Source organism: Macrotis lagotis, chromosome 4, assembly GCF_037893015.1.
Source record: "Macrotis lagotis isolate mMagLag1 chromosome 4, bilby.v1.9.chrom.fasta, whole genome shotgun sequence".
Taxonomy (NCBI): Eukaryota; Metazoa; Chordata; class Mammalia; order Peramelemorphia; family Peramelidae; genus Macrotis; species Macrotis lagotis.
In genome coordinates, this window is record NC_133661.1 from 149,503,624 (window position 1) to 149,528,087 (window position 24,464).

A 24,464-nucleotide genomic window follows, 5' to 3' on the forward strand; every position below is an offset into this window, starting at 1 on the left:
CCTTCTTTCCCTCCAAAATTATAAATCTTTGTGCCTCTTCCCTTGGTGCTCTAATATTATTAATCAGGTATCATCAATCAATTCAGTTCGATTATTTGATTTCTTGATAAACCCCTATTGTTATCAAGATATTATCAAACTGTTAACTTGATTTCTTGATAAGCAGCATTGGCTCAAAATAAAATTATAGGGGCAGCTAGGTGGCAAAGTAGATAAAGCACCGGCCCTGGAGTCAGGAGTACTTGGGTTCAAATCCGGTCTTGGGCAAGCCACTTAATCCCATTTGCCTGAGGTCCTTGCAGTTCATGATGCACTCATTAGATATACCCCCTATCCTTTAGATTCATTCTCTTCAATTATATTCTCCTCTCTAATTTTCCTTAGAGAAGTGTAGTTCTAAAGATTTAGAATTGTTATTACTTCCCTTTTGGGGACCAACATTTGTCTAAAACAATTTTGTTTTTTCAGTCCCTTTTTCATTTACCTTTTTTTATATGTAACTCTTCAGTTGTGTATTTGGTGATTGAATTCTCTGTTCATTTCTGGTCTTTGTGTCAGGAAATTCTGGAAGTCCTGTATTTCATTGAACATGCATCTTTTTCCCTGACAGTTTATGCTGAATTTTGCAGGGTAGTACATTCAGGGTTATAACGCCAGGTCCTTAGCTCTCTGAAATGTTTTTCCAGTTCCTTCAATCCTTCATTGTTGAGGCTGATAGGTCTTGTGTTAGTCTGTTGTTCCCCTTGTATTTGAATTGTTTTCTTTTTGCTGCTTGCAATATTCTCTTTTATTTGAGGGTTCTGGAATTTGGCTATTACAGCCCTTGGAGGTTTTATCCTGGGGTCTCTTTCTGGAGGGGTTCTATGGATTCTTTCAATGGTTTTATTGTTATCTTGTTCTAGTAGATTGGCACAGTTTTCCCTTATAATTTCCTGCATGATGTTTTTCAGGTTCTTTTGTTGGTCCAGACTTTCTGATAGTTCAGTGAATCATAGATTGTCTCTCCTGAATCTGTTTTCTATGTCATTTGTTTTCCCTAGAAGGTACTTGTTAGGTGCCTGCTGGCTAAATTATACTTTATTCCTTACCTATCATTTTATTCAGGTGAACATCAAAGAGCCGAAAAAGCAAAGATGGCAAGTTCTCTCTTTATTTCACAGAAAACAAGGGCTTAAATACCTTACTTGTCCCTGGTTTTCCCCCCAACTCTTTAAGTAGCCAAGCAAGCAGGAGTTTACTCTCTCAGACCTGTACTCCCACACAATGTTGCTAATCAGCAGTCTCTTACAATCAAGTAGGTGTCTACTCCAGCTAGAACTGCCATACAATGTTGCAACAGTCTCTTCCAGGTACTTTACGTTTTCTTCAATTTTTTCAGCCTTTTTATTGTGTTTAATGGAATCTTGTAGTCTTGTAGATTCATTAGTTTCTAACTGTTCAATACTAATTTTTAGGATTTTTTTTTCAATTATCTTCTGTGTTTCCTTTTCTGGTTGGTTATTTTTATTTTTAACAGAGTTGATTTCTTTGGTCAACTTGTCACAATTTTCCTGCATGACTTTCATTTTTTTTTCCATTTTCTTCTTCCACTCTTCTATGATTTTTAAATTCTTTTTTAAGCTCTTCGTTGAGTTTTTGTATTGGAGTCCAATTTATAGATTCTTTTGATAATTCTCCTGCGAGTGATTTTTAAAAGCTTTCTTCTTCAGACATGGCATAGCTGTCATCTTTATCTGTGAGGTACTTTTCTATAGTGAGCACTCTTTTAGTTTTTTGTTCATTTTTGTTGTTGTAGTTCTACTCCTGGGGTATATGGAGTATAGATCCAAGCTTTTTACATTGCTGGGGCTGGAGTCTGATCCCTGGCTTGTTGTTGGCCAGGATATTGCCTAGGCCTTGCCTTTGCAGAGGTTTGTTTCCTCCTTATGTCCAGGTTCTGACTTAACAGAGGATGTTCCCAACTCAGTGCTCTCAGTGTTCAGACTTTGTTTGGGGTTAGGATCCTCCCTGCTGGAATACACTGTGGCTAAAATCCTCCTACTGGCTTTCCTCTCTCCTGCCTCCTGAACTTTACTTCCCCCTTTCCCCCAAAGATAGACCATCACTGAAGATCCTCCATAATGTCTACAGTTGAAAACTTCTTTGAATCTTCTCTTTTTCTTGGTGGGATCTGTAGTGTGAATGTCAGAGTGGAGGCTTTGTTTATTTTTGGTAGGGAAAGGCTCCCAGAGCGGTTTCTCTTTGTGCCAACATATTGACTTCTCATATTTTTGTTTAAGAAGAACATTGAAAATCTTAGTAACAAACAGATATTCCCTTAATATGGTAGTGTCCAGCAAAAGCTGGCATTATTCTTGGGGTTTGGGGTAAAGGAAAAATGTCTAAACTTGACTCAGAATGATTTTTAAGGGTGTTTTCCCCTATTCCTTTGGATTTTTCTTTCTCTGAGCAGAAAAGCTTAAAATTATTTAATTAATGAATTTTTATCTCTAAGCATTTTCTGCCTAAAACTGCAGAGTACTGAGTTTTTTTTTCCACAGTACAAAATGAAATGAACAGAATCAGTACAATTTTTACAGTGACTACATTATTGTAAAGGGGAAAAGAAGCTTTTAAATACTTAAAAATTCTGGCCTATAATTAGCTCCTAGATTGGCAGAGACGTGCTAGTCTATAGGTTAAAAAACCCCAAGATTTTATGTTTTTCAGACTTGTTAATTTGGGGTTTATTTTTTGCTTGACTACTTATGTTACAAAGGAAAGTTTATTTGTTTTTTGGTGGAAGAATTGAAGGTAGTGAGAGAATGGAAGGTAGAGATAGGAATAGTAAAAATAAAAAACAGGTCATCAATGAAACATTTTTATAAATTCAATGAGGAGAAAAGAAAAAATTAAAAATGGACAGGCAGGGTAGTCTGGATACTAACTACAGTGCTAAATTTAATGGGTTCCCCCCCAAATTTAGCTATATAAAATAAAAATTCACATTTTCATATAAAACCCTTTCCTCATTGTATATGTTTGTTAATATTTGTCAAGTTCATAAACGTTTTTTAAAAAAGAAAAGAAAAACAGTGCAGATCCTGAAAAAAGAGATAACAAACTATACCTTGTCGTTCACAAAAGTAGGGAGCCAAAAGAGTAGAAAATGATATATGTTGTCATAGATATCTTCTCATTGGTTTTTGCATAGGTTTTCTATTTTGTAAGGTGGAGTTCAATAATAAGGGAAAGATAACTGTGTTAAAATGACGGAATTAATAAATCATATATACATATGCCTACATATTTTCCAAGAAGATCCCAAGGACAATGTCTCTTCAATAAATGGAGGCAAAACAAAATCTTGTTGTAGTCATTTGCTTTCTAAGGTCCTTTCCAGTTCTAGGATTCTATGAAATCTCTCTGCCTATAGCACAGTAATGGACATTACAAAGAATCAAGGACCAGCATTGACCCAATCCAATAAAGGGCATTCAGTACAAAGGTCATTCACTGAAGAAGTTTGAGAATATTCACATATGTCCTGAAAATAAATATATTCTTTCAGCCTAATTTAAGAGCAAAATAAACATGACTTCTGCCCCTGAAACTTGTCAGATCAATAGTAAATAAAATAGCTCTTGAATTCTTTTTTGTACTCATGTCTACATATTTTAAATAATTTTATTGTCTTTAATTAACCAATGTACCACTTGAGGAGGAGATAACTTGTTGAGAGGGGACCACAGTCTTCCTTTTCCCTTTCTCATCTTTACTTCCTTTCTGTCTTTAGAAAGCTGTGAATCTATTAGCTGATCAGAATTCTCATTTGGGAAGGTGCAATTCAGAGGTATAGAACAAATGAAAAGTTTAATTGAAATCTTGAGATTGCTTATTCTAAGATATTCCTTTAATTAAATTGTGACTTCTGACCTTCTTCCTCATCAAAACTCAACTTTCCACTTTGCTTCCTCACCTCCTGATTCTCTGATCCCTATTACTCTATTAGGTAAAGGTGATCTTCCTTTCTTCCTCTTCCTCTTCCTTCAGCACACCAAATTTATTTCTGCTGTTAGATTCAGTTATCTTTCCACCCTTGTTCCCATTCCTATCCCTGCTTCTACTCATGCCTTCTTCTGAAAGCTGATAGAGTTCTCATTGTTTCTTGAATGAGTTGTAAGCTTCTTTAGTAATCCTGATGAGCAATAATAAAGGTCTCAATTTACCCCTGTAAAACAGTGTTAACACTATGTACGATGGCTTCCCATCTTCAGAGCTGCTGTGGGGGAAAATGATTTATAAACTTAAAAGTATGATATAAAAGTCAATGAATTGCAATTCTTTTTATTTTTTAAATATATTTTTAAACATTTTATTTGTTTTCCAATTATATGCAATAGTAAATTATACCTATCATTTTTTTTTCAAGACTCTGAATTCTACAATTTCTCCCCTCCTCCCTTCCCTCCCCCCACCAAGGCTGTCTGACAGTCTCTACATTGTTTCCATGCCATACATTGTTGTAAATTGAATGTTATAAGTGTAAACATAACCCCCTCCCCCCCCCCAAGAAGATGGGAAACTTCACGAATAGAGAGAGGAAAAAAAATTGTACTTCAGTCTGTGTTCAGATTCCAATGGCTCTGTCTCTGGGGTGAGTTCCTTCCTTTATCATAAGTCCACCAGAGAAGTTACTTCTATATATATCTTCTATATTTTCCCCATAGTTGCTATCACTAGCTGTACCTCCACTCTATTTCTCCCCACTCTCATTTATTCTATTCTTTCTCTCCTTTCATCCTGGCCCTGTCCAAAAGCGTGTTGCATCTGAGTACCCTCTCCCTTGAGCTTTCCTCTCTTCTGTCACCTATTCCCCCTTTCCCTCCCCCCATTCCCCCTCATCCTGTCCCTTTCCTCCCATCCTTCTCCAGGGCAAGACAGATTTCCTCACCCTATTAAGTGTGTATGTCATTTCCTCCCTGAGCCATTTCCAATGACAGTGAAGGCTCACTCATTCCCCCTTGCCTTCCCCCCCTCCCCTCAATTGAAAAAGCTTTTTTTTTTGACTCTTATGTGAAATCTCTCAGCTTTTTCTTCATCTCCTTTTCCTTCCTTCCAGTACTTTCCCCCATCGCCCATTGACTCCATCCCTTTACCACATCATACCATTATATTCCACTCCTTCCTATGTCCTATCTATATTATGCTCCTTCTAACCACTCTTATAAATGAGAAAGTTCATGTGAGTTATCAATATCTTCTTCTGTGCAGGAATACAAATTTCAGCATCAAGTTCCTTATAGTTAGTTCCTCTCTTCCACTCCCTTTATGGTTCACCAGAGTCCTGTACTTGGAGATCAAACTTTCTGTTCAGCTCTGGTTGTCTCGTTAGGAAAGTTTGAAAGTCCCCTGTTTCATTGAAAATCCATCTTTTCCCCTGAAAGAGGATGTTCCATTTTGCTGGGTAATTGATTCTCAGTTGTAAACCAAGATCTTTTGCCTTCTGGAATATCATATTCCAATCCCTATGAGCCCTTAATGTAGATGCTGCCAGATCCTGTGTAATCCTGACTATGGAGCCTTGGTATTTGAATTGCCTGTTTCTGGCAGCTTTTAGAATTTTCTCGTTGATTTGGGAGTTTGGGAATTTGGCTATAATATTCCTGGAAGTTTTTCTTTTGGGATCCCTTTCAGGGGGTGACCGGTGAATTCTTTCAATTTCTATTTTACCCTCAGCTTCTAGGATCTCAGGGCAATTTTGCTGTATTATTTCTTGAAAAATGAAGTTTAGCCTCTTTTCCTGGTCGTGGCTTTCAGATAGTCCAATAATTTTCAGATTATTTCTTCTGGATCTGTTTTCAAGGTCAGTTTTTCCAATGAGATATTTCACATTTTCTTCTAATTTGTGGCTTTTTTGGAAGAGTTTTATTTTTTCTTGATTTCTTGCAAAGTCATCAGCTTACTTTAGTTTTATTTTGCATTTGAAGGAGTTACTCTTTTTTTTTTTAGGGTTTTTTTTTGTTTTGCAAGGCAAATGGAGTTAAGTGGCTTGCCCAAGGCCACACAGCTAGGTAATTATTAAGTGTCTGAGACTGGATTTGAACCCAGGTACTCCTGACTCCAGAGCTGGTGCTTTATCCTCTGCGCCACTGAGCCGCCCTGAAGGAGTTACTTTCTTCAGAGAGCTTTTTTATCTCTTTTTCCAGCTGGCCAGTTCTGCTTTTTAAGGCATTCTTCTCATTTGCCTTTTGCTTTGCTTTTTCCATTAGACCTAAACTGGTTTTTAACATATTATTTTCTTCAGTATTTTTTTGTATATCTTTCACCAAGCTTTTGATTTGGTTTTCATGATTTTTCTGTATTGCTCTCATTTCTCCTCCTAATTTTCCTCCACCTCCCTGAATTGCTTTTCAAAGTCTTTTCTCAGCTCATCCATAGTCTGAGCCCATTTTCTATTTCTCTTGGAGGTTTTGGATACAGAAGCTGTCATCATCAGAGTATGTGTTTTGATCTTCCATAGGACTAAAGTAATTCTCTTTGGTCACATCCTTCTTTTTCTGTTATTTACTGATTTCCTCAGCCCAAGGCTAATTTACAGCACTTTCAAGGCTTTGGGGGTTTTTTGGGGGGGTGGACACCCCACTGGGACTTTATTCTTCCAAGGTCTTAAGTTCTCTAGCCCGTGCTTTGATACGTAGATGACCACAGCACTGCCCTCTGCCCTGGGGCTATAAGGCAGGATCCAGCTGTCTTAGTAAGGAAGCCCAAACTGCACCCTGAGTCTGAGTGTGGGCAAACAGCAGAGTCCTGCCCCTGGGAGAGCAGAGAGATCTCTGCAGACTTCCCTTACCTTCTCTGGGGGTGCAGGATGCTTTCTCCTGATTCTCGCTGTAGGTTCTGTGGCCTGTGCTCCTCACTCCACACTCACCCAGGTGCAGCTGAGTTCTCTTCTCTCCCCTTCAAGCTGTTGCTGGTGATCTCTGGGCTGGACTGGGCTTTGCTGAGCTGGGCTGGGCTGAGCAGTGGCTTTTTTTCCCACCCCAGGTCCTGGTGAAGCACACCTTTCCTGTGGAGGTTCTAAGTTATCTTGGACTGGGAAAATGTATCACTCAGTCTTTCTGTGGCTCCTGCCCCTCTAAATTTTGGCTAGAGCCCTCATTTGTTTGTTTTTTGGGGTTTTGAGGGGTCAGAGTTGTCGGGGAATGCTGCCTTCAGGCCGCCATCTTAGCTCCGCCCCCCCCGCAATTCTTTTTAAAATGTCTGTTTTATTTTTTCCAATTACACAATTCTTTAAATGTTATTTTATTTTTTCAATTACACAAAAAGATAGTTTTCAACATTCATCTTTATCATATGATTTTAAATTCCACAATTTTTTATGTCCCTCCTCCCCACTTCATGTCAGTGAGTAATCTGATATAGGTTATACATCCACAAACGTGTTTAGCATATCTCCATATTAGTCATGTGGTAAAAGAAGAATCAGAACTAAAAGGGAAAAAAAATGAGAAAGAAAATAACTTAAAACAAGTTTTTAAAAAAATGAAAATAGTATGCTTTGGTCTTCATTCAGACTCCACAGTTTTCTCCTCTGAATGTGGTTGGCATTTTCTATCACAAGTCTTTTAAATTTGTCCTTGATCACTGAACTGCTGAGGAAAAACTAAATCCATCATAGCTGATCATCACACAATACTACTGTTAATGTGTATGATGTTTTCATGGTTCTGTTCACTTCACTTAGCATCAATTCATGAAAGTCTTTCCAAGCTTTTCTGAAGTTTTCCCCTCATGATTTCTTGCAGAACAATGTTATTCTGTCACATTTATATGCTGCAATTTGTTCAGACATCCCCTCAATTTCCAATTCTTTGCCACTACAAAAAGAGTTACTATAAATATGTTTGCATGTGTGGGTCTTTTCACCTTTTTTTTATGATCTCTTTAAGATACAGGCATAGTACAGCTATTGTTGGATCAAAAGGTATGTACAGTTTTATTGCCTTTTGGACATGGTTCCAAATTGTTCTCCAAATTAGTTGGATCAATAGTGAATTACAATTCTTTGGTAACCCTGCTTTATTGTGAACAAAGATTCCAATATCTTTGAAATCTTCCCTCAAACTCTCCTTGCATTTTCTTAGGCAAACCTCAATCTGACTTTTCCCTGAAAAGATCACATCTTTTAGGACATTCTTCATTGAAAGTCATGTTATCTTCTCCTTCCCCAGATTCACAGGGCCTAAAAGAGGAGTCAACATACCTTTGTTCTACCCTGCTGCTCTCAGTCCAATGTACTGAGACCCTCTCTAAAAAAATACTCATTCATATTTATATATAACTTTCCAAATTATAAATCATTTCCACCCACAGCAACTTTGTGAGGTAGTCTTCACAAATATCACTATCTCCATCATACAGATAAGGAAATTAAGGCCTTCCTTATTGTCTATCTGAATCAGCATACAGCTTCTTATTTCCGTAATTCCAGTCTCTTGACTCTGATCCATCTGCTCAGTCTTCCTAAAGCAGAGCTCTTCCCTTTATACTCCAAAACTTCCATGTGCTCCTTACTTCCTACAGAATGAAATCCAGACTCCTCAGCCTGCTCTCCATAGACTTCTACAATATGATCTCAATCTCTTTTTCTGGTCTTATTAAATAAATATTTCTCTCAAACTACTCTCCTACTTGTACCCCACCTCTAAGATGTAGTAGTCAAAATGGGCTACTTAACTGGTTTATGAATACCTCTCACTTCAGTCTCTTTGTTCATGGAGCAGTTCCTGGCTTATATCTTTTTTTTTTTTTTTGCAAGGCAATGGGGCTAAGTGGCTTGCCCAAGGCCACAGAGCTAGGTAATTATTGTTTGAGGCTGGATTTGAACTCAGGTACTCCTGATTCCAGGGCCAGTGCTCTATCCACTGTGCCACCTAGCTGCCCCTTCCTGGTTTATATCTTGCAAGTTCACACAGTTGTGGTATCCTTGCCTTTGGCAGTAGTGCTAATTCTCCAATGTCTAAACTTCAATGATCTCAGAACCCCACAAGGAGGCATTTTCTTGCCCCTGAAATTTCTTGACTCTTTGGGTTAAAGTTGGACTATGCTCAACTCCTAATGACCTGCCTCCATTCTTTCTTTCTCAATGTTGCTCTAACTTGGCACCTGATTTGAAAACCCATTCTCTATTTCTCTAATCACACAGACCTCTTCCTCACTCTGAGCTTCCTTATATCTAATTTTTGCCAAATCTTGAAAATCATGTCTCTATAACATTTCTTCCTCCTGTCCCTTTCCCTTCATTTATAAAACAAATCTAATTCAGGCCCTCATCACCTCTAACCTGGGCCATTATAGTAACTTTCTAATTTGGTAACCATGCCTCTTTCCAATTGGTCTCTTCTCTGATCCATCTTTCACTTGGCAAAGATATTGGAGTGGTTTGCCATTTCCTTTCAGCTCATTTTCCAAATGACATGCCCAGGGTCACCTAGCTAGTATCTAAAACCACACTTGAACTTGTATCTTCCTGACTCCTGGCCTGAGGTTCTGTGCAATCCAGTTTTGCCTTGGAGCCAGAAGATTTGAATTCAAGCCTAGACTTTTCAACTTACTTCCAGTGTGACTTTAGAAAAATCACTTAATCATTTTAGACCTCAGCTCCTTCAACTTTAAAATGAGAAGGTTGGACAAGATGAGCTCTGGGGTCCCTTCCTGATTCAAACTGAAGATTACAAAAGCATCCCAAGAGATTCCATAAGGCAGCAGGAGAAAGAAACTATAATCTTATTTTCATTTCTTTTAAATGAAGTCTTTTGGAACATTAAGTCCAAGTGATTAGCATCTTCATATTAAATAAAACATTGTTAAAATGTACTCTATTGATTCAGAACATACTATTTTTCAGATAGAAACTGGGCCAAAGTTCACCTCTGGACCCATAGTGGCACAGACAAGGAGATATGGTTGGAAAACTTTCATCATAAAAAGATACTGTCTTAGGCAGCAAAGTATCATTCATCAACCCCTTGTGTTCTCCCTCCATTATCTTTTCTTGATCTTACTCAATGCAGACTGTCCATCCCAGTTCTTCCCCCAGCTTTATTCCTAATGAGCCAGACTCCATCGCAAAACAAAGGGATTGACTGGCTTTCTCTGTTAAACTTTTGATTTGTCCCCTGTGTGATGTTCTTTCTATTCTTTCAAATCATTATTTGAACTAGCATGAAATTTTGGTGGGCCTTGTTCCCCCAGTTCTATTCTGGCCTTTTTAGTTACCTTCTAATCATAAAACACAAAATACATGATCCTTTATCCTCTTAGAAGGTGAGGATTCAGCTTCTCAAGAATGCAATTGCTGGGACAGCTAGGTGGCACAATGGATAGAGCACCGGCCCTGGAATCAGGAGTACCTGAGTTCAAATCCAGCCTCAGACACTTAATTACCTAGCTGTGTGTCCTTAGGCAAGCCACTTAACCCCAATTTGCCTTGCCAAAAAAAATAAAAATAAAAAAAATAAAGAATGCAATTGCTAAAGAAGTCAACATTATGAAGATTACTACTTAAGAAAAGCACTTTAGAAATAGGCATGTACATGACTTGATGTCCTATTTATGTTGGTCTTATTCATTAAAGTTCTTTAAAGACTAATATCTCTGTTAGTCAATGCTTTGTTAGTCTGATTCAAGTTACTGTATGTTTTGTAATCAATAAATTGTATTATTAATTAACTTAAGTAATATGTATTTTCTCCAAAATATTATATGAATCAGGCTTTTCAATAAGGTAGTTTAGTTTTCCCACTCCTCCCTCACCACTACCTAACTAGTTTGAATTGGGATCAATCAAACTGAAATTTGCATCATGTAAACCTACAGGTCCACTTTAGAACCTTAGCTAACAACCTTTTTCTTCTTTTCTTTAGGTGAGTTTAATCAAAGACATTCAGCTGCAGAATGGAAAGAGCACTTGTCTTCACAGAAAGAGAAAAGGATTTTGTAGATCAATGCTCACATACGGAGATAGCTGTATGGAAAAGAAATGGTTCAGAATCTAAATATGTAAATGATTATCTCAAGTGAGAAATAGGATGATTTCATGCAAAACTGGATGTTTGCCCACAGGGTTTCTAGTCCTGACCCCTTAAATAACTAGGTTACTCTGGATAAGTCATTTTACTTCCTTTGTTCTCCTTTGTTCTCAACTGGACAATGACAAGATTGAACAGTCTTTGATTAAACTGATTAAATGCCTTGTATTAAAGTAGGTGGAAAAGTATTGTGTGGTCACTTGTTTTTCCATATTCTTAAGCATTCCTGGGAAGATATCTTTTAGAACCTGTGGTCACACAAAACACTTTGAATTAACACTAGATTTGGGACTACAGGGTAGGGGAGAAGAAATTCTTTAACATATTTGACATTGTCTTATGTTTCAAGGAGCCAAAAGTCCATATCTTGAATCATCTGCTCTAGTCAGATAACTTGAAAAGAAGTTTATTTTTTTTAAGTTGTATTTATTTAAGACAATGGGGTTAAGTGACTTGCCCAAGATTACACAACTAGGCAAGCATTAAGTGTCTGAAGTGACATTTGTACCATCTAGCTGCCCCCCAAAAAAAGTTTATCTTAATGCTTAAAGTAAAATTCTAGTTAATCTGCCTCATTATGAAGACAAATAAAAAACCCAACATAGTTTCATTTTTCAGGTTGAATTAGTCATTCAGTTTATGATTAGAAAGCACTTTGTACTTCTTTTAGGTGTTTACCATAAGCTAATTTCCATTATGGTCTAATTTTCTGTTATATTTCAATTAATTCGCATACACACGCACATCCATGTGTATAAATAAACACATATGCTTGTGTTTACATCTTCTTGCCTCTTTGCACATACTAGTATGGCAGAGTGGATAGAACTCTGATCTTGTAGTTAAGACCTGGGTTCATATTCTTCCACAGAAACTTGCTTGACTGTGTGATCTTATAATGCCCCCAGTGCTGTACTAAGCAGTTAACAATTTTTTTTCATTTGATCCTCACAATTCAGGATGGTAGATGTTATTGATTCCCATTTTACAGCTGGAGAAACTGATGCACACAGAAATTATGTGACTTGTACCCAGGGTTACCCAGCTAGAAAGTGTCTGAGACTGGATTTAAACTCAGGTCTTCCTGACTTCAGCTCCTGAGCTCTCTTCATTGTGTCGCCTAGCTTACCTCAAAACAGCCATTTAATTTTTCAGAATCTAAGTTTTCCTATCTGTAAAATGGGGACACTATCGCCAACCTTACTGTATTTCCGAAGGGATTAAATGAGATAATGCGTCAGCGTGTTTTGCAAACCTTGAAATGTTACTTAAAAATGTGCTAATATTATTCATCTTGGTGTCTCTCTTTCTCCAAAATCTACTCTCTCTCTCTCTCTCTCTCTCTCCATATATATATATATACACACACACACACACACACACACACACACACACACACACACACACACTTTAACCTAGGATGTTGCACATATTAGATTCTTATCAAATGTTTGAAGAATGAAGTTGATGATGATCAAGAAAGCACTGATAAGTCTCTCCATCTTCTTCACGGAAAGAGTATGCAAGAGGGCAACTACTTTGGAGAATTAGAGAGAAGACTCAACCACAATGGAGCAGAACCACTGGATCTGTGGATAGCAGCAAATACAGAGGGTAGTCTATGTAAGGGCAGGGTTTCTGAGAAACATACAGATTTAGAAAGAAACCAAGACCCAGTGAGGTCAAGTGACTTGCTCAAGATCATACAGATCGTAAACAGGAGGGGTGAGATCATTTTTTCCCACCAATTGAACTCCCTCTGTTCCCTTAAGTTCAAGTTTGGCTTCTAGCGCTTCCTGGAGCCTTAAACAGCTGTAACTAATCTCTCCTTCCTCAAATTGTTTTGGAATACTGGGCTTGGGTTCCCTATTTGCCCCTTCGCATTCAACATTTATAATTATTTTTATGCCTCTATATCCTCCAGTAGATTGTACGTTGTAATGCTCGATGAATGAGATTCTGAGTGAGTTTCTTTTGCTGTGTCTTGAGAGAGAGAATTTCTATTAAAAAGGGGGGGGAGAAGTGAACAAGGAAGCACCTGCAGGAAGGTCATTATCTACCTTTTCCCTCCTCCTTCCAGGACTCCTCTCAAAACTCATTCTTTCCTCTTTGGATACTGCAAATGGGTCAGAAAGTTATAAAGTGGTTGTGTTATAGAAATCAGCTGAATTACTTTGGTTTTCTTTAACTGAAAAGCCTGCTTGGAGCACGTTTCTAACAGCTAAATTAGGGAAAACCAACAAATATTTGAGTAAAAAATAAATACAACTTTATTTCCTCTTTGCAGGGCCGGCCTCGGGGCCGGGGCGCAGCGGCTGGGCCGGGGCCGGGGCGCAGCGGCTGGGCCGGGGCCGGGGCCGGGGCCGGGGCCGGGGCCGGGGCCGGGGCCGGGGCCGGGGCCGGGGCGCAGCGGCTGGGCCGGGGCCGGGGCCGGGGCCGGGGCGCAGCGGCGGGGCCGGGGCCGCGCTCAGAGCAGCAGCGAGCTCAGCGCCAGCTGCCCCCGGCCCAGCAGGCGGCCCCGCTCCGGGCCGCGGCCCTCCTTCTGGGCTTTGACCCTCAGCTCCGCGCGGCGCAGCGCGTCCTCCGAGAGGCCCTCGAAGAAGAAGTCCTGGGCGCAGCCGGGGTCTCGGCCCCGCGGCCCCGCGGCTCCGCGCCGCTTGCGCGTCTTCCCGGGCGGCACCAGGGCCAGGCTGACTCTGCAGCCGCCGCGGAGCCCCTCGGCTCGGAGCAGGCGGACGCGCAGCCGCCGCGACGCCGGGCAGTAGTCGGCCGCCAGGTGCAGGAGCGCGCCGTCGCGGCCCAGCGCCACGCAGCGGCCGCCCCCCGGGGCCGGGGCCGGGGCCGGGGCCGGGGCCGGGGCCGGGACCGGGGCCGGGACCGGGGCCGGGGCATCGCGGCGCGCGGCCCCCACGTCCGAGTCCTCCGAGTCCTCGTCGGCGCTGGAGGCGGAGCGGGCCCGGGCCCGGGGCCGGCCCAGCAGCGCGTCGGGGGCCCGCAGGAGGCGGCGGCAGCGCCAGCGGCTCCGGGGCGGCGGGGCCGAGGGCGGGTCCCGGGAAGCCTCGCCGCCGCCGCCGTAGGTGTGAGCCCGGGGCCGCGGGAGGAGCGCGGCGCCCCCCGGGAGGAGCGCGGCGGAGCCCCCCGGGAGGAGCGCGGCGGAGCCCCCCGGGAGGAGCTTGGCGGAGCCCCCCGGGAGGAGCGCGGCGGAGCCCCCCAGGAGCAGCGATTCCTTGCGGCGGGTGTTGGGGCTCTCCAGCAGCGCGCAGAAGCCGTACGAGGTGGGCCGGCGCGGCAGGTGCGGCAGCGAGAGCGCGGCCTGCGAGCGCGGGTCCCAGTCCGTCGGGTCCGGGGCCTCGGGCCGCGGCGCCCCCGGCCCCCCGGGCCACATGTCGGGCTCCACCGTGCACCGTCGAGGAAGGCGGGGAGAAGCGGCCCGAGGCCGGGCGGCGGCGCCGTGCGAAGGGAGCCGCGGCGGGATGCAGAAAGTCGGGACGCGCCCCGGGGTCAGCACGTTGCGGAAGCCCGAGGCCACCGGGCTCCTGGACGCCGCTTCCCCCGCAGCCTTCTCGGGCTCCGGGCTCCCCGCCGTGGACTCACGCAGCTTCTCTAAAAGCCGCATTTCCCGGGCTTGGGGTGGGGAGGAGGTCGGGAATATCCTGTTGAAGAAAGCAGCTTGGTGAGAGCCCCTTCCCCAGACTGGCAACTGGCCCTTTCCCCGCCGCCCCGTGCCCCCGAGCCCAGAGTCCGAGCAGACGCCCAGAAACAGCGCCCGCCTTCCTCGCCCGAACACGCGCAGGTGCCGTCTGGGCGCCCCGTTACCTTGGCAGACTCTGCCCTCCCTGCAGTCACCGCTGCCCAGACCGCAGGAGCGGGTGGCCGCGACCCCCGGACTTTCTGCTTCAGCACTGGCCTGAGGGACAGCGGTGCGCCCCCTTATATACCTGGCCGCGGGGCCTTAACCAATGGAGACCCGGGATACAGCGGGGCACAACCCCGCCTCTTACCTGACCAGAGGGACGGCGGGGGGCAGTGCTCGCCACGGCGGCTGAAATAGCGGCAGTGAGGAGAGGAGTTGTATCCTGGAAGAGGCGAGGTTTTCCCGGCACGGATTAGGAAAATTAGTCACTTCTGAATTCCCCACCTTCCTGAGAAAGCAGCAGTCCCTACCCGGACAAATTTCCTGGCATATGGAGAGAGCGAGGGAGAGCAAGGAAAGAGGAAATGGAGAGAGAGCTCTGTTTATGCTCCAGATAAAGTTACACCCCCAATTGTGCTGAAGTGCAGCCCCGGAGACCCAGAAATTGGCTCTAATTTTTTCCAGTAACTGTCAAAGCCAGCTTCCCTCCACCCTGCCTAAAAGAAACATTCATTGAGCAGAAGCAGCAACCTCAGAATTTTAAAAAAACTTTTTTTCAGTTATCAAATGGATTTTTCCTCCCTACAGAAAACACTAAGAAGGGGAAAAAAGAGCAAAGGCAGGAAGGAAGGAATCTTTATATCAAAAAGCATAATCAAGCAAAACAAATTCTCACGGGGCCCCTTATTCTGCATACTAGTTCAACATCTCATTGTCATGAGAGTGGGCAAGATTCTTGTTTGGTCTGCTGGAACCACGGTTGATCTTACCTAGGTTATCAGAATTCTTGAGTCTTTCAGAATTATTCCCCTTTACAATATTATAAAATATAGATTGTTCTCCTTGTTCTGCTCCCTTTGCTTCAGTACATATAAATCTTCCCAGGTTTCACCGAAACACCCTCATTTCTTATCCAATGATAGTATTTCATTACATTAATATACCATCATTTGTTCAACTCTCCAATGGCTATCACCTTAGTTTCCAGTTCTTTGCCAAAAAGAGCTACCATAGGGGGTGGCTAGGTCAGCACTGTGGATAGAGCACCTGCCTGGGAGTCAGGAGTACCTGAGTTCAATTCCGGCCTCAGATACTTAATTACCTAGCTGTGTGGCCTTGGGCAAGCCACTTAACCCCATTTGCCTTGCAAAAAAACAAAAAAATAAAAGAAAGAGCCACTATAAATACTTTTGTAGAAATGGGCCTTTCCCTCCTTTTGATCTCCATAAAGGTAATGGCTACTACTAATATTCAGTGGGTCAAAGGGCAATCACAGCTTAATATCCTTTTGGCCTAATTCCAAATTGCTTTCAGAATGTTTGACCCATTCACAGCTCTACCAACAGTATATCAATTTGCCGGTTTTCCTACAGTCTCTTAAACATTTGACATTTTTCTCATTTTGGTCAAATTTGCTAACCTGTTGGGTATGAGATAAAACCATAAAAGTTGTTTTATTTTGAATTTCTGTATTTGTGATTTGGAGAATTTCTTTCATGTGGTTACTATTAATGTAGGTCCTTAGAATTTGACAGGACCTCAAAAACCATCCTCATATAATACATAAAAACCCAAACCTCCCTCTACAGTATCCCCAAGAAAGGGTCATTCAATTTCTGCTTGCAGACATTTATCAAGGATATACCAAATTTCTGCAAGACATTGTATTAAATAAGCCCCAAGAATAAGATGATGCAAAGTAAAAGTCTACACTCTTAAGATCATTAACTACTGTAAGAAGGAGACAGGATAAAACATATCCAAATTAGTCTGAAGAAAGGATGAATCCTAACCAAGTGCTATGTTCTTATAATGTTTATGAAGAGAGAAAGATTACTTTCATCTACTAGTATTTGGAAACTTTATTCCAGAAGTGACACCTGAACTTGAAAGGAATTGAAAGATTTTAGTGGGTAGAGATGTGTAGAGAATGCAATTGAGGCATGGGGAATATCTGGTAGGAATGCAAGGAATTAGTGAGCAAACAATCCAGTTTAGTTAATATATAGAGGAAGAGGAAAATAAGCACAAAATATAGGACAGAGTCAGATTGTAGAAAGCCCTAAATGCCAGACTAACACACTTGTAGGAAGATAATTTGGTATAAAGGAAAGAGTACTGAACTTCAAAGTGCCAGGTTTCAAATCTTAGTTCTTTCTTTAGACCGTGGTCTCCAGACCTTAGCTTCTTCATTTTTAATTCAATGTCTTCTAAAAACCCTTCTAGCTCTAAACTAAAGATTTTATCAGGCAATAGGGAGCTCCTAAAGTCTTTTGAAGAATAACATATTCAGGGAGAATTACATAGTTATGCCTGTATATTGGAAAGATTTTGTCAGTTATATGAAAGAATAACTTGGAAGTAGATAAACTAGAAATAATTAGAGATATTAACCTCACTTTAAATTGTGTCACATTAACCTCAATCTGGAGAAGTCACTAATTCACTTTAATAACTAACATATGACTACTAACTCATGCCATATAGTTGTTGAGTCATTTTAATTGTGTCCAACTCTTCATGACCCTGTTTGGAGTTTTCTTGGCAAAAATATTAGAGTGATTTATCATTTCCTTCTCCAGCTCATGTTTACTTAGGAAACTGAGGCAAACAGGATCATGATTTGCCTGGGGTCAAAGAGTTAGCAAGACTAGATTTGAACTCGGTTCCTCCAGTCTCTAGGCTCAGCTTTGTATCCACTGTTTCATCTAACAGGCCATGCCATATACTAGATGTATGACTATTTCTTTTCCCAGCCCACTACTGTGCAACTCTGAGGCTAAGAAATTCAACAAAGTTCTTAACAGCAACTCTTTCTCAATATGCTTCCCTCCATCCTGCCTAACTTTAGATTAATTTACATTATAATATTTTCCAACGTTAATGCATTTCCCAAAAACATCAACTTGTCATACATCTTAAGTCATATTCTTTGTCAAAAGAGAGAAATATGGAAAAGGGAACTGAAATGATTTACATTTATGGCAGTTGGACAAAACTGTCATAGGCAAATCCATAACTAGAGGAGAATTTAAAGGTTTTACGCTTATTCTTAAATCACACTGGAAGCAAGTTAGGGAGATAAATAATATCTGTGGCTTTATTGAAGAGGAAGATTAGCAATAATTCAATGACTTTGTTATTTTACAAACTAGCAATTTCAGAATTTTCTGGAGTCCTTTAACCTTTTTTATGCTCTTCACAGGCTCATAGACAATTCCACTAAACTGACTTGAGCTCTGTCTGGGTGGCTACATATCTACCTCAATTCAGTCTAACAGACACTGGTCTGGACCAGTCACTGCTGTGTACGAGTAATCTAATTCTAAAGTGAAAAACAGCTCCAACTCAGTAAGGGGCCTACAAAGAATCATGGGATCACAGTCATTACCACCTTAATGAATTGCTTAAATCTGTTAACAGCATATAATCATGAGACATTTTGAATAGAATGCCAGACTTGGAGACAAGAAGGCATCAAATCTTGACAGGCACTAGCTGTATAATCCTGAGTAAGTTACCTGATCTCTGAGTCTTTTTCTTTTTCTGTAAAATGCTAATAATAGCAACCAATTCACAGAGTATTCTGAACATAAGATAATGTGCTAAAGAATTCTGAAAACTTAAAAGGCTATGTAAATGCAAGCTGTGATAATATTAATAATAGTTTTGTTTTTATTAAGAAAGCACTTACTCGGCACATGGTATTGTAGGTTCAAAAGAAAATAAACCATGTGGACATGATCTCTGATTTCTGGGGACTATTTGAATTGGACAAAATTGGAAATGAAGAGGACTTTCATGGAGTAATAAAGAATAAAGATAGAGCAAACACATCAATAGATAATAGTACTTAAAGAAATTAATTCAGGCTATTTACTGGAAGGTCAAATACTCAAGATGGAAATTTGCCACGTTCAGAAGAGAATTATGGTTTTCATATTGATTGATATAATATATATAATGAATTTAATAATAATAATTAAGTTTCTAGAAGTCTTTTTTACAGGCAGACTCTGGTCTGAGAATCAGCAAAAAACAAAGGAGACTGGAATCATCTGATAAATGCTGACTAGTCTGCATTCTTTTCCTGGCCTCTACTTGCCTTGTATTGAGTGAAGTGAATCAAAGTATAACCTGTTCTGGTACCAAAGAAAGTACCCCAAGACTATACAATTGATTTAACCATTTCCACAGAACTGGAGGACACGTGGAGAGTCACAACACCCAAAACCTACTGTGATTGTTGTATTTTCCTTCATTGGTGAATTTGTCATGGGAAAACCATACAAGCCCCCAAATTGGTTGTTCTGTGATCCACCTTCTCCTCCCTTCCCACTTGTCATCAAGTATATAAGTGGAGCTCCAATCAGGAGAAATCCTGAATTTTTGTTCACTGCAATGAAGTAATTTATTAAACCACAACTTGATTACTGGCACTTTTTTTTCTGACCTGCTCTGCTTAGCCCAGGTCAGAGACTGGCTCAGTAAAAATTCTGTTAATACAACATAATGAGAAGGCAGGACTCATTGGAAAAGACCCTGATGATGGGAAAGATTGAAGGCAAAAGGAAAAGAAAATGGTAGAGAATGGGAGGCATGGCAGCTAAAGGTTCCCTCCTGAAGTATTGTATTTGGTGACACAAAAAATATCAGCAACTTAACAACATGTTGCAGTCCCATTCTTTAGAAATCCCTACTGAGACTTGGCCCCTGATCACCTCAATGATTGTATCTCCTGGGGAAAAAAATCTCCAAAAACACTCCTTGAAGCCATGATAGAGATATCCCTTTGAAGTCCTGCTCATCACCACCCCTGCTGCCAAGTTCTGGGGAGTAGAGTCTTGGGCCACCTGATACACCCTAAAAAGGCAGTACCACCCACCTGGATCGTGGAACTCACAGGTGATCTGACCTTGAAAATCATTTGAATTTGAAGCAGCCAACATCTGAGGTAGACTAATATTCCCAAGACCCGAGAATGAGAAGGTCACTGTCCCAAACACCCAGATGTGGGCTAAGGTTTATAGTAACTAATTCTGAACTAAGATTTTTCTTTTCTTTCTCCTTGCTATAACCTGACCAGTTTCAATGTTTATGGAAGTAGCAGGGGTTTTTCCCTTCCCTAAATGCCTGAAGATATTCAAGCTTTAATTTGTAGTTGAAATTACTATTTAAAGACAAAATTCCTGGAACTGTAATTTTTTTGATGGTTGTCTGAATTGTCATAAACTCATTAATAGAAAATGGTATGTGAGGCAGTCTTAAGAAGTCCTAAAATGTATGTTTGTGCCTGGGAAAGACTCTGACGACAACCCAGGATATGGGCTAGTTTGGATCCTCCTCACTCTTATTTCCGTTATAATATTTCCTTTCTGGAAAAGGAAAATTCCCCACCTGTTTAATCTGGAGCCTTGTATTTAACTCTCTGTGACTACATAATTAACTATCATATAAGATCCATTCCTGAAATCAAACAAAATGATAACTATATTCCTTTTTTTCTTTAATAAAATTTCTGTAATCAAAAAGTTTTGTAAATACATTAAATCTATTCCAAATCTATTAATTAATTGATAAATTAAAATCATGTTTCAAAATCAAAATGAATGGTCTTCAAGGGACATGTCCTTTTTGACCAAAAAGATCTCCTTAAATAATGATAGACAATCACTTTTAGAATTGTTTATCACAAAGAAATTGAAAGAAGTTTGCAATTTGCCAAATTACATTATCTGTATAATATTTGGAAAATATGAGTTAAGTCTTTGAAAATAAACTAACTCCTGGCCCATACACAGAGGTCTTTAAAGAACTATAGTATACATACTTAATTCCATATACATGTTTTTTAACACCAGATGAGGATACTTATCCTTCAATCTCAAAGAAGGCATGACATCAGGAAGTTGATACCATGACAAGCACATGAATTAGATTTGAGTGAGGTGGTTGGGGCTAAGTCTCCTCCAGAGTCATCTGAGTCTAAAGGTCAGATAGGATCAGGCTGAATGGAGATGGTCCTGGATGTGAGGCAATCAGCGTTAAGTTATTTGTCCAAGATCACACAGATAGTAAATGTCAAGTGCCTGAGGTTGAATTTGAACTCTCATTCTCCTGACTCCAAGGCCAGTGCTCTATTCACTTCACCACCTAGCTGCCCCAGACAAGGCAGTATGAACTGAGAGACTTTTTATTACTCAGTAAATTTATCTTTCCAAATAACTGATCTAATATAAAGTCCAGAACTAATAGGCTTCAATGTAATTCAATTTCTTTCTTGATGTGGTCTTCTTAAAATCCTCTAAGGGATCATTGATTATCATCACTTGGCTTGTTATTTTTTTAAAGATAACTTTTTACACAAGATATCAAAATAAAATGTTCCTTGTGAAAAATTTTGAAATGACTGATTTTTATGAGAATACACTGTGCTATTTCTTTGGGGTACAACATCAAACTTTTCCTTCACTTGCCCTGTTTTGCTATCCATGACAATTCATTCATTCTTTAATATAAGACATTCAACATTTTGATGAAACATATAGTTTTAGTTTTGGAACTGATATTAAGTTCGGTTTCTGACATTGTGCTTTTAGAATTTTCTTCATTCTTCTTAATAACATTCATTAGTTATCTTTCTGGAAAAAGTATAATGTCCTTTGGATCCCACACTTGACTACCTGAAATACAAACAAGGAAAATGGTTTTTCTGTGTTAGCTCTGTCACAATCACAGGATCATCCAAAGTTTCCAAGTACTTTTTATGCATAGACTATTTGAATCGGTATCCCAAAAGCATTTTCTTTTACTTGTATTATCCCCTACTCACAGAAGTCTTTGAGAAATATCAAAATATAATTCAAATATTTTGTGTACATAAATTTCTAAGGATGTAGATTGCAGGGTCCTCAGAGTTAGTATAAGAACTCAAGATAACAAATCTAAGATTCTTTGAGACAAAAGATATAAAACATCTTTTAGTCTATCCCAAAGAAAAATGCTGAAAACAAATAGAGGACTCAAAGTAGAGGATAAATAACCAACCCCATCCTCTCCAATAAGACTTATCTTCCTTCAGGGTTCTAAAATCTCCCATACTAATAGCACCACCTTGTGGTGTGGACTCCCTTTAGAAGTAAACTGAACTTAGGGTTATTTGAAGTCTTTCAACTCCCCAATAGAGTCTCTTAGTTATCCTTCCTCTCCTAGAAACATGTGCAGATCTCAGATCTTCAACTATTACCTGTTGTTTGTGCTTTACTAGAAGGAAAAACCCATGAGGTTACCACAATCAACTTCCTACTCCCATCCCTACCTTCTCCCTTCCCAAAGTGGATGGGTCCCACTTCCTCATCCCAGGGAATCCATCTATACAAAAATCCAGTCTGAAACAGGTATCATGTCTAGATATCCAGTAGAGGAAAAAAGAATATAAATTCTTTGTTAATACTTTTGGAAGACATAAAATGCTGCAACCAAAAGCCCAAAGAAATTTTAGCTAAGTGTTTCATTTAGCATTTGAGACACTGACTTTGAAGTCTCAGACCTTTCTCTTTAATTATCTTCAGAGCATTAAAGTTCCACCCTTCCCTCTCCCATTCCTCCATTGATCTTTCCCTTTTCTAAATAGCATGGAGGACACTTGCATATTATCTGCCCGTATTAATTTGAGGCTCTTAATCAAGATCTGCCTTACATTGTTATTTAGCCGTCTCCTGTGTCTGTCATCTTTTATGTGGTAAGCAGCTTAAATGAAAGGAACATGTGTTATCCATGTTTTGCATCCCATAACCTGTCTTATAAGAATTCAATTCACATAGTAGGTACTCATTCAATATTTGTCAAATGAATCTTCATCCATTTCAATATGTCCTTAATCATTTAGATTATCCATGCAATTTCACCCTTGAGGAACAAAAAAGATGAAAAGCTCTGCAGTTCAATTTCCATTCCATCTCTGAGAATGTTAATATAGTCTCTCCTGCTGGGCATGTCTTATCAGAAGCCTCGATGCCCCATTCAACTAGATCATATACTTTGAAGACAATGTCAGAGAACCTCCTCTAGCTAAAGAAATGCTCTTTTAAAAGTTTCAGCATGTAGGCACATTTATCTTGTGCAAATGATTTATTACAATGTTTTTATCTTAAAACAAGTAATTGATGTGATTTTTGTTTAGTTTGATGGATGCTGGTGGCTTTCAAGATAATGACTTGTACCATTATCACATAGCTGTCTCAGAAAACAAATAGTATTGGTCTTGGACTCTAACCTATTGCTTGACCCATATTTGTCACTGATTCATTTTAATGTCTCTGTGAACAACAACCCAATTTGTGCTTTCTCTGGTTTTTCATTTATTGTATTCTCTTTTTAGGACACTGGCCTGAATGGCATTTGTTCCCAGGATCCATCCCATTTGCTGCACAGATTGTAAAGACTATATATAACAGGCCCAAATTAATCAAGTTATAATATTAGGACTTCTAACAACTTTCTTAAGTATTTTCCTATATTTCATAGCTTAAAACCATATTTAATGGCTTTCCAAACTGACTTTTTAAATATTCTAAAATAAATCAATTATACTACAATGATTTAGGCTGGTGAACAGTTTAATAAAGTCATGTTTTCTGAATACCTAAATTATGTGATCTTGAGCACAATTTTTGCATTTTTATAAAACCACAGGCACCATCACTTTATTTTCTTGGTTATCATTAATGTATCAGACAGCATTGCCATAAATTGACAAAGTCTGCCACCTATTGGTAAGTCTAGAAAGCTAATTAATTGACAGCTAAAGTTCCCCCCCCCCCCACTCCCTTTACTATTAGGCAAAAATCTACTTACACGAGTTATTTTGGAACTTTGAATTAATCAGATGATTACTCATTCCTTAGAAAAAGGTGGATTTTAATTCTAATTAATGCAGATTCACAGAGTTATAGCTCCAGTTCCAGTCTTTACTGTTTTTTAGCCCTATATCACTTTTGAAAAATATATTTATTTTAGGGGCAGCTTTCTTAAGTATTTTCCTACATTTCATGTGTTAAATCCATATTTAATGGCTTTTTCCAAATTGACTTTTTAAATATTCTACTACAATGATTAGGCTGGTGAACAGTTTAATAAAGAATCATGTTTTCTGAATATCCAAACTAGGTAATCGTGAACACAATTTTTGCACTGTAATCACCCTACATGTAGGGTAATTAAAAGCTTGATTGATTGTTTGGTTAAGTCTAAATACCAGATAAAATGTTAGTCAAAATAGAAACATAAACTATTTAGACCTTGATGGAATCATGTCTAAATTAAACTCATTTAACATATAACTTTCCTATACCCAGGGTTGTGCTGGAGCCAGGGCTTGATTTATTGTTTTGTTGATTGTCTAGATTTAAGAAAGTAATGAAGAAAATGCTAATAATGGAGATTAAATTCCTAAGTGTGTCATGTGTACATCCCCCCCCCCCCCCAAGAGCCAATTGTTAAACGTTTACCAGCATACCCCTGACTCCACTCATCTGTTT

The 24,464-nt window shown here is 39.9% G+C and overlaps 1 protein-coding gene across 1 annotated transcript; it reads right to left on the reverse strand.

Annotated features, from left to right (window-relative positions):
- Positions 1-13,539: 13,539 nt before the first annotated feature.
- On the reverse strand, positions 13,540-14,967 carry LOC141520058 (C2 calcium-dependent domain-containing protein 4B-like). Its single transcript, XM_074231931.1, has 2 exons — positions 14,889-14,967; positions 13,540-14,725 (listed from the first exon to the last, which is right to left on the reverse strand). The coding sequence occupies exon 2, from the start codon at positions 14,686-14,688 to the stop codon at positions 13,540-13,542; it is 1,149 nt and encodes a 382-aa protein (XP_074088032.1). The 5' UTR covers positions 14,689-14,725; positions 14,889-14,967.
- Positions 14,968-24,464: the final 9,497 nt, after the last annotated feature.